Raw genomic sequence first — 11,140 nt, 5'->3', positions numbered from 1 at the left:
CTTCTGACTCACGAGCCATTGATCCATCCAGAAAGTCTTTTCTGAGCAGTATGACACATGAGGTGTCCTTGGTTTGAGGTTTTCCTTTAACAATAGGAAGGCTACCCTCCACCTTGTTGCCCTTCCCCACTGCACTTTTTGTGACTTTAGAAACCTTGGGTTTCTTGACTTTATCACTGTTCTTATAATTCCCCACCCTTCCTTCCAGAACTCTGTGCTAGGAGGAAAAAAAAAGCAAAACAAACCCGACAACAAACAAGTGTGAACACAGCTGTGATAAAATGGTGAACATGTTTATTAGCCTCTAAAGTATCAGACAAGCTGCTCAAACAAACTTAGGACCAAAAGCAGAGTCACGACTGGTTCTGAGGAGGTCTCTCTCGAGACGTGGCGCTCCACAGGGTTCACACCAGCGCCTTCTGTGCTGGGCTGGCATTTTCTCATGAATAGAAAACAGGATTATGTTTGGTTCGGGCTGCCAAAGATCCAGAAACCTGGCCTAATGTTTGCAGAACCCGGTGCAGGGCACTGAGAGGCCTGGGTCAGCCAAGGTTTCTGACTGCAAGAGAATGAAGGGCTCTTCCCTTCCCCTGGGTGTGCCTCCGTAAGGGGGATGATAACGACCCACCCAGTCTGGAACGACCCTGTGGCTTGGTACTGGCACAACTCCCTAGCTATGGGGCTGAGACCCAGAAACATCGGCTCGTCTGGCTGTGAACGTACCAAGAAAAGAAGCTTCCCTGGCCAACGATCCAGACTGTCTGGCCTAAATCAGCTAGCAGAACTGGGAGTTAAAAGCTAACTCCCCAACTCCCTACAACTTTGGGTCTGACACGCACACCATGTGGGACCTTCCCCAAGACTCAAACCAGAGCGACAAAAATACATAAACTCACCATACAAAAGAGCTGATACGATTTTTATAAATTCCCCAAACACGCGGCTTAAGAGGGGCACAAACAGAAATTTTAATTCTAAGTGTTCAAGCGTCAAACACAAAAACTGTGATCCAACCCAGTGTATGCTTGTCCAGGCGGCCTTACGACGATCAGCGTGAAGGACGCTCTCCTGCTGCGTGTTTACGTGATGTTTAAAACTTCGTTCAGAGTCCAGCAACGGATGGCAGGCCACGCATTCACAGAAACACTATTTCTTATATTATACAGTGTAAAAGAGAAAAAACATGTTTATTTATTATTATACTTTTTCTTCGACAAGTACAGATGTGTGATAGAGGCTGTGGCAAAGTCTTGGAGGAATTAAACCAGGTGATGCTTCATTCAAGCCTGAAACAGAAAAGGAAGAACTGGGTTAGGAGGCGGCCCCCTCCTCCTCGCCCCCGCCTCCCGCCACCTGCCACACGCTTGGCCCGTCTCGTGGCGAAGGCAGACGATATTATCGTTCCCACTGGGCAGTTTGGCCAGTCCCAACCTAGATTCAAACCTAGTTGGGAAGAAAACAAGATCGGAATAATTGAGTTCAAAACATTCCAATTTGGAATTCTGCAAAATATTCACATCCATTGATCCGGAGATCCCGTTCCATATACTCCGGGACAGTCTAAGTCAAACACTGATTAGGGGCCTCTTGTGTGCCAGGGATACAAAGAAAGGCAAAAACACAGGCCTCGTCCTCAAGAAGCTTCCGTTCCGACGGGGGAGACGAGCAAACGTCCATGTACAAACACGGTGTACGCAAGACAGAAGCCGGTGGGGCCCCCTCCCACTTCGACTTCGCTTGCCTCCTGGTTGAGGACGTTCCAGTGGGGCTTCCTGGGCGACTGGGCCGGTTGCTGAGGTCCCCTCCAACTCTCAACCGTGAAGGATTCCGACGAGCCATGAAGGGAGCAGGGCAGCAAGCGAAACACTGAATACAGCGACTACAGCAATGTAAATGGAAAGACTGGAGCAGGACCTTGTTGTCTTCTGATGGCCCACCAGACAGGAGAACACCCACCTCCCTGTCCTTTCCTGGAAGCGGTGGAAGTCAGGGGAGGGGCACAGGGCACACCCTGTTTAGAGGGTCAATGTGTTGGTCGTTTTTTGTTGAAAATCTCTTTTTAAAAAAATCCTCGTTATAAGGCACGGCTCAGTAGAGGGGAATATGATGGAAGAAAAGAAATCAGCCAAGACTTATGACCTACTTGCTCCATCTTTCCTTCGTGGTGTCGTGCGATCAGAAAACAAGGTTAAGGGCTCAAGGGACCACATGACAGATAGGATAGAACGCCAGGCAGGGTAGGAATCAGGAAGACCTGCATCCATATCCTCCATCGACACTGCACGGCAGTGGGCAAGTCACTGAAATCAGCCTCAGTGTCCTCATCTGTAGAACGGGGATGATAATGGCACCGACTTCCCAGGGTGATTGTGAGGACCCAACGAAATCATATTTATAAAGCTCTCTGCAGACCTTAAAACGCTATATATAAATGCTGACTGCGAGAAATGTTAGCTCTTAAATTACAGGAACGATAACAAACAGGAGAGATGACGACATCAAATTATACAGTATGCAGCCAAAACAGTAATTAGAGGCAAATTTATATCACAGGATGCTATTATTAGGGAAAAAAATTTTAAGTTTCATTTACAGCTTAAGAAGTTAGGAGATGAATGCATTAATACATGAAAACAAATCATCGGAATAAAGGAAAATATAAAATTGAACATCACAGGGCCACACAGCTATTAAGAGTCTGTAACTGGATTTGAACTGAGATCTTCCTGCCTCCTAGTCCAGCAGGCTATCCACTGTGGCACTCAGCTGCCCGTAAAGAATCAGGAAAAGAGTATGTATACAAGGACTGCACGTGTATCAGTCAGTCAATGTGCATTTATTAAGTGCCTGGTATTTGCCAGGCACCGTGCTAAACACTGGGACACAAAGACAAGAGTGCCTTCTCTCCAAAAGCTCTAAACAAGGAAGATGCACAGTGACAGCCGTGGTTGTCCTTCGTTCTCAGAGGACCACAAGGACGTCCCTGTGCTGAAGTCCAGGTACGGTGCGTCCGTGTCTGACCGTGGCTGATCTGACCAGGAGGCGCTTGAAGCCTCTAACTCGGGGCGGGTACCGGTCCATACGACCATTTGGAGTGGAGATGTCTCTAGGTCTGTGCATCTCACTTCTCTTTTGGGCCTCTGCAATTCTGCTTCACCGGAGAGCACAGCGCCTTCTCTGATGCGGGCACGCCGTGCAGGTGGGTGCTGTGCCAGCGTCTCCCGGGTCTCACAATCGATTCCTCATATTGTTTCTTCTGACCTCCATGTGAGCGCCTGCCTTGTGTGAGTTCTCTGTAAAACAGTCTTTTAGGCAAGCGGACGTTTGGCGTTCAGACGACGTGGCCAGGCCCTCAGAGCTGTGCTCTCTACAGCAGAGCCTGAATGCTTGGCAGTTTAGGTCAAGAAGGACCTCGGTGTCTGGTCCCTTATCTCGCCGGGTGATCTTCAGAATCTTCCTAAGACAACTCAAATGGAATCAATTCCATTTCCTGGCATGGCGCTGGTAGACGGTCCAGGTTTCACAGGCACACGACAATGAGGTCAGCACGACGGCTCTGTAGACCTTTGGTTTGGTAGGCAGTCTAATAGCTCTTCTCTCCTATGCATTCCTCTGGAGCCTCCCAAACGCTGAGCAAGCTCTGGCAGTGTGTGAATCAATCTCATCATACGCGTGTATATCCCAGGAAAGTACACCGCCGAGGTAAGTGAACTTACTACCCACGGCACTCAAAACGTCTCCATTTGCTGTAACCAGTGATTTCACTCATGGATGGTATGGCGCTGGCTAGCAGACAACCTGTATTGTCCTGGTGTTAACTGTTAAGCCAGAATTAGCACAAGCTACAGAGAACGGATCCATACTTTGTTGCATCTCAGCTTCGGAGGCTGCATTGAATGCACAGTCATTTACAAACAAAAAAACTCACGCGCCGCTGACTCTCCCTTCACTTTGGTCTTGGCTCGCAGCCTTTTCAAGTTAAATAATTCTACAGTCAGTGCAGCAGCTGACCCTGATGCTATTTTCACCCTTGTCGAAGGCATCTGACAACACTACTGAAAACAACACGTTAGAAAGCACAGGAGCAAGCGCACCGTCCTGCTGCTCTCCACTGGTGCCTGAGAAAGCGAGAGCACCGTCCGATGTCCAGAAGCCGGGCAAGCACGCTGCCATAAAACTGACAGACAATGCTGATGAACTTCTGCAGGCAACCACATTTCGCCATGATTTTCCACAAGCCCTCACAACTGACGGTATCGAAGGATTGACAAATGTCGTGTACAGACTCTGTTCTGCTCCTGGCATTCCTCCTGGAGTTACTGGGCAGCAGACGCCACCTCGACCATTCCGCGGCCCTCTCTGAAGCCACACTGGCTCTCTTCTTGAAGCACACTGACCATCTTCCCAGGCAAAGAATCGGCCTATTAAGGAGGACTCTAGCAAGATCTTGCCAGCAGTGACGAAGAGAGACACCACCCCCTTCTGACTGTCCCGAGACAATCTATTTCCTGAACTCCTGGGGGATAACCTCCTCTTGGCATGCAGCCCAGAGGAGGGTTACAGGGACCCCCCCGCCTCGTGAATCTCGCCTCGAATAGAACCAGCACCAGGGGCTTTGCCACTAATGCCATTCAATACCTGCTCTTCAGTTGGAACTTCAGCTGGGGAGGGACTGACTTCACCCCGAGGTAAACGGTCAGTGGCTTCAGCATCGATGGATGACGGTCTGCTGAGAACACCATGGAAGTGTTCAGTCCATCTCTCCAAGAGCATGCCCTTATCCCTAATCAACGTGGCTCCATCAGCGCCGAGGAGTTGGGATGCACCGTAGGTCTTTGGCCCATAAATAGCCTTCAGGGCATCATAAAAGCGCTTTGCATTGTTACCATCAGCATAAAGCTGAATTTCATCTGCCTTCTTACTGAGTCAAGAATCCTGCTTCTCTCTAAGCTTCTCTTGTACTTTACTTTTGATGGAATTAAATGCTATCTTCTTAGAGATGGATGACCTATCCTCCTGGTAAACTTTGTGGAGTTCTCGTTTTTCATTTAACAGCTTCTGAATTTCCCCATCATTTTCATCAAACCAGTCTTGATGTTTGTGAGTGTTCTGACCCAGATGAGCCAATGCAGTGCTGTACACCAAATCTCTGAAAGCCGCCCACTCCTTTTCTGCTCTAATCTGTTGGCATTAAGTTTTCTGGTAGTCATTTCGCCTTGAGGCCGCTGCTTTTGTTGAATGTGAATATTTAGCTTCAAAAGAACGTCCATGATCAGCCCAGCATTCTGCACCACACACTGCCTTCGTCCCTCTCACATCCTGTCTGTCTCTTCTTACAATAACATAGTCTATTAAATGCAAATGTTTGCAGCGAGGATGCATCCATGAAGTTATGGCGTTCAGGTAAACAAGACAGTGTTGGGGATGCACAAGTCTTCTAAAGTGACCATTGCTGTTTCCAACTCCATTCCTCCCAGGACTCCCTGCCACGTCTGGTGGTCTGAGCCTACTCTAGCATTAAAGTCACCCAGAATTATGAGCTTGTCCTCCTTCAGCTCACTGATGATAAGGGTCTCCAGGTCTCATAAAATTTTTCTTTGCCCTCAGAGTTTGTTGTCATGGAGGGAGCACAGGCACCGATGATGGTGGCATGTTGCTTTCCTGCGAGTGGCAATTGCATTGTCATGAGCCTGCCATTCACTCCTAGGAGACATACAAGCTTGACGAGTAGAATGGTGTTGACTGCAGATTCAACACCCTCTTCACGGGTGCTCCCCATCGCTCCGAATGACCACTCCAGGACACGTCCATCAGCTCCGACTTCCCTACGCTGGCCTTCATTTGCCAGCCTTGTCTCTCTCAGGGCTGCCATACCTGGATGTTATACCTGCCGAGCTCTCTAGCATCCTTCAGTTCTACGGGATTTCACACTGTCCATACGAGCACACACATTCCGCGTGCTGGGGATGAGTGGAATCGTCTTTTGGACATTTTGTTTCAAGGGCAGGGTGGGATCCCCACCTGCCAGGGTTGGGCGCAGCAGACAGTTTTTAGGGAGCCTTTTCTAGCCCCTTCCTCACGCTGGGAGGTAAGCAGTGAGGCCTTTCACAAAGGCTGCGCAGACACCCGGACGTCCCTGTGGCCTGGGCCGCTCGTGTGCAGGGCAGGGTGGTGACGGCAGCTCCCAGCGCATCCGCACCTGCTGCTCTGTCACTTGCCTGTCGCACAGGACTCCGAGGCAGGTAGAAAGGGTAACGTGGTACGGACGGGTCCCTCTGCTCCATGTCTGGAGGGCTCTCACGGCAAGCACCTATCGCTTGGGACGTTTCTTCACTCAGGTCAATACAGCGACCCCCTTCCACATCAGGGAATGTTAGATACGTGAAGACACCCTCTGCTCTTCTCTAGGGGGAAGAGGTTTTGTTTCTTCATCTAGTCTTCTGAAAGTCATGGCTTCCCTGGGGTTTGGGGTCAGGAGGACCCGAGTTCAAATCCGGCCTCAGACACTAGCTGTGCGATCCCGGGCAAGTCACTTAACCCCGTCTGCCTCACAAAAACAAATTAAGAGAGAAAAAAAGATTCACAGAGTACAAGGGGACCCCAGCTGCCGTCTGGCCCAGCGCTCATTTTAGCAGACCCTTTTGTTTTACAGAAGAGGAAACTGAGGCCTGAGGCACTGCAGTGGCTTGCTGTCCCTGTCTTCTCCACCGATGTGTTTTGGAATGCATTCCCTTCTGGCAAAGAGTGAACAGGGAATCTTCTCCCTTCTGCGCCTGCTCCCTGAACACCCACCCCACAGGAGGGAATGTGGAAAGAGGACACAATCAGCCCACGTGCTATCCGTGACCTGTGAAAGAACGGGAAGGGTGGGAGACACAGCACAGGCCCAGAGCATGGCTTCTGATCCTAGTTAGGCGGCAGATGATAGGCAGGTGGGGATGGCTTTAGGGGGGAGGCTTACCCCATCTCTGAAAGGGAGGCCGGCAGCCTCAGGCACGACTGGCCTCACTTCCATCGCCTCCAGGGTAACTATAACGGCAAATTTAGCAAGGTGCTGTAGGGAATTATCTAACTAGAATTTTAGTAAAGAGTATAACAAAGCCTGAGGAAGCTGAGGCCTGAACAAAGTGTGGTCGGGTGGGTGGGCTTGAACTGTCTGAATGTTTGGACCCAAAGAGCTGCTGGCGATGGCTCCATGACGTAGCTGCTTGGAGGGAGGTCTCTGGTGGAGTGCCCCAGGGATCTGTGCTTGGCCCCAGGCCGCTCCACACGGTCATTGATGACTTCAATGAAGGCACCGGGGGAAGGCTTATCACACCGGCAGAGTTGTGTGATGCGGGGAGGGAGAGCTTACGGTGGATGGCACGGTCACGATCCAAAAACATAGGGACAGGCCCGAATTTTGAGCAGAACCGAAAAAGAAAAACCACTAGGTTGTATGGCCCTGAGCAAATCGCTTGCCTCCCCCCACCTCACGTTTTGTGACCTGTGAAAACGGGGATGATAGCCAGAGTCCCAACCTCCCAGGTGGGTGTGAGGATCAAATAAGAGACCGTGTATCAGCTTCTTTGTGGACCTTAGTGAAGCACATGGCCCAAGGAGCCGTGGCCACCAGGAGCCCCGTGGCTGTGGAGAGCAAGGGGTAGCTGTCCTTGTAATGGGAAAAGCCCAGGATGCTCACCACGGCAGGCTGGCTGGGGACCAGCACTCTACTCAGTGCAGTTAGGGACAAGGCCTGATCTTCAGTCTACCAGATAAAGAAAACAAGTGTAACGTAGACAGTCGGTGCTCCCTCATTGCAGCTAAACCGCACAGCATCCCTGGGAGGGAGGGTTGACAGGAGAGGAAACAGACTGAGAGGAGACAAATGACTCGCCCAGAGTCACATAGCTAGTAAGCGTCTGAGGCAGGATTCAATTGAAGTCTTAATAATAGTAACAGCATTTATATATCACTTCAAGGTTGCCAAAGAACTTTACAAATACCATCTCGTTTTAGCCATGTAACAATCCTATGAGGGTGGGGCTGTTATTATCCCCATTTTACAGATGAGGACACTGAGGCTAGCAGCTGTTAAATGTCCTGCTGGGAAACACTGGAGGCAGGATGTGCATCCTTTTCACCAAGTGCAGTGCTGTGTGAAGGGAGTCAGTCCTCATCACGTAACGGTCTCTCATCACCTTTGGAGCAGTCTGGCTGGTCACTCCGCATACTCACCAGTAAGCTGCAGTCTTAAAAAACAGCTCACGAAACCAGCAGCCACTGCCGAAGATTGTATCAATACCCACAAGACAAAGCATAGCCGCCATCACACACCTGGTACCTGGGAGGGAGGAAGAGACGCACCTGTGAACACGGGTCACCCGGGCTAGCGGTCCTCTCCGGGGGCGCCCCGAGGGCCCCTGGCATTGAGCCAGGGATGGTTAGATTTGGAAGGGTCTGAAAACATGCCTGAGGCACCGGCAAAGCACTCTGCATCGGACATCAGAGGACCAGAGTTTGACTGCCAGCCCGCTGGGTACTGCTGTGCCATTGGCCAAATGATTTCTCTTCTCTAGGCCTCAGTCTGCTCATCTGTGAAGTGAGGAGGCTGGGTGACATGATTACAAGGTCACAGATTTCAGAGGTCGCCTGGCCCAATCTCCCTACCTGACAGAGGAGTACGCATGCTGTTCAGGTCTATGCCTCCAAGCCAGCAACTGGATCCTAGTCCTGTGGCTCCAAATCTACTTCACCATGTCATGATTCAATTAAAAAAACCATTTATTAAGCCCCTGTTGTGTGCCACCTGCTGTGCTAGGCCCTGGGAAAGCAACAACAAAAATGAAACATTCCCTGCCTTCAAGGAGTTTTCATTCCACTGTGGGGAGACAACAAGGACACAGAGAAGTCAATACAAAATATTTGCAAGATAAATACAAGGAAATTTGCACTAAAGTATCTCTAATTCCTAAATCAATCAATACATTATTAATTACCTACCCTGGATCAAATATGATGCCAGGCATTAGGGTAAACAAAGTGGGGGGGGGGGGGACTACCAGTTCTGGGCAATCCAATTCCTGCTTTCCTGGTTTCACTTGAAAATAGCAATGAAAAAGTTCCATACGTTTATAACCAGGCATGATGAGAGAGAGTACAAAAGAGCCCCTGCCCTCAAAAAGATGGAGAAAGCGTAACTCAAGGCAGAATTTGAGAAATACAAAAAGCTCGAGCCACAGCTAAGGTTAAGGTTAAGAGGAAGGAGGGAAGTCATCATCTCAGAAAAGGTGACCATATAAGAAAACTGTAACAGTCGAGGGTCTCAACAATTGTATCCCTTTTAGACCTAGACAAATCTAACCAAAAGATAAGTAAAGTGAAGGAACTGAACAGAATTCTCCAACTTCAACATGACACATCTCTGGTGATGATTGAATGGGGATAGAAAGGAGTATGCATTTTTCAGATGTACATGGCACCTTAACAAAAACTGACCATATAGTAGGGCATAAAAATTTCGTAAACAACTGAGGAAAAACAGCAATATTTAACACATCCCTAACTGACCACGATGCAATAAAGTGAAATGCAATGCTCTACCCCAAGAGTCTCTCATCTCTGTAAAGGAGGAAGAGAAGCATATGAGGCATTTTTTTTCATGTCTCCTTTGGGACCAAGCTTGACCATTATAATTACACGGCATTCAGTTCTTTATTGCTGTCGATCTTTGTAGTTATACTGTTCGTGTCACTGTGCGTATTGTTTTCCTTATCCCACTTCCTTCTTCCTTACTTCTCTGAATAATCAATATTCTTTATTTCTTATGACACAATAATATTCCATTATGGTGCTTTGTCACTTTTGAGGGGGTTTATTCTTTGATTTTTTTAAATTAAAAAAAATTCATTTTCAGTTCAGATTCTCTCTCTCCCTCCTCCTCCCCACCACCACTTCCCCTACCCACCGAGAAGATAAGAAATACAATAGCCATTATACACATCAAATTGTGTAAAAAATATTTCCACATCAGCCATTTTGCATTAAAAAAGCAAAGAAAGTAAAGTGAAAAAAATATGCTTTAATCTTCACTCAGCATTCACTCAGATTGATTTTGGAAAACTAAATAAATTAAAAAATACTGGTGCTTAGATTTTAATATGAAAATTTAGATTTGGTCTGACCAAGGAAGATGGTGGTAGAGGCAACCATTTCTCTTACTCTGGATAACAGACCTCTTGTAATACAACTTGTAATTGCACATCAGAGGCAGCTACGTGGCACAGAGGATACAGCTCTGGCCTTGGAGTCAGAAGGACCTGAATTCAAATCTGGTCTCAGACCCTTGACACTTACTAGCTGTGCTTACCAAAAAAAAAAAAAAAAAAAAAAAAAAAAGCAAACAAACAAAAAAAAAAAAACCACATCCGTTTGTAGTTATCTAAGACCCCCAGATCAATAATTCATAGTAATAATCAATTCATGTGAATCAAATAAAACATAACAATTCAGTTATCTGACCACACCTTTCCCAACTTATAGATTACTGGGTGCCTTAAGGCTCAGGAAAATCATATAAAATTACAGGACCAAATGTGCTCTCTGAATCATTTAGTGAACAGGCCTTTCTCCAGGTATATTTTTCATTCCTCAAATTTTTGATTTCTGGGGAAATGGATATTCCACAGACTGTTTGATTTGTAAGTCACGTTGTATCTGTCCCCTCCACTCACACAATCACCACCCAGTTCAGGACTCCAAGCGACTTCTTCCTGACTGGTTTTCTTGCCTCTAATCTCTCTCCTCTCCAACTGACCCTTCCCTCAGCCACCGAGGTGATCTTGCTAAAGCACAGACTGACCACGGCACTTCCCAACTCAATAAACACTAGTGGTTCCCCATAGCTCTAGGATTAAACATAAACTCCTCTCCGAGGCATTCCAAAGACCTTCCCAACCTAGCTTCAACCTCCTTCTGTCTCCTCGGGTACAGTATTTTCTTTCCTACTCTTCCATTTGGGGGCAGCTAGGTGATGTGGCGGATAGAGCACCGGCCCCAGATTCAGGAGGACCTGAGTTCAAATCTGACCTCAGAGACATAACACTTACTAGCTGTGTGACCCTGGGCAAGTCACTTAACCCCATTGTCTAACCCCCCCCCC

The 11,140-nt window shown here is 48.1% G+C and overlaps 1 protein-coding gene across 2 annotated transcripts in view; it reads right to left on the bottom strand.

The window, feature by feature from the left end:
* Positions 1-277: 277 nt before the first annotated feature.
* The window catches only part of RBPMS (RNA binding protein, mRNA processing factor), a 51,751-nt gene continuing 40,888 nt past the window's right edge, over positions 278-11,140 (bottom strand). Inside the window, exons 6-7 of one of the 2 annotated variants that reach the window (XR_003568382.1) lie at positions 8,218-8,323; positions 278-1,286 (exon numbers count right to left, since the gene is read on the bottom strand). Coding sequence is in view for 1 of the 2 variants with exons in the window: in XM_027853652.1 (XP_027709453.1) it covers positions 1,281-1,286 (6 nt within the window). In the remaining variant the exon portion in view is untranslated. The remainder of the gene's footprint in view (positions 1,287-8,217; positions 8,324-11,140) is intronic. The other variant, XM_027853652.1, reaches the window with a different exon arrangement.

Source organism: Vombatus ursinus, unplaced genomic scaffold (assembly GCF_900497805.2).
Source record: "Vombatus ursinus unplaced genomic scaffold, bare-nosed wombat genome assembly UNPS02010193.1, whole genome shotgun sequence".
NCBI classification, from domain to species: Eukaryota; Metazoa; Chordata; class Mammalia; order Diprotodontia; family Vombatidae; genus Vombatus; species Vombatus ursinus.
The sequence above is the reverse complement of the archived record's forward strand: the minus strand, read 5'-3'. Positions and strand labels throughout refer to the sequence as shown.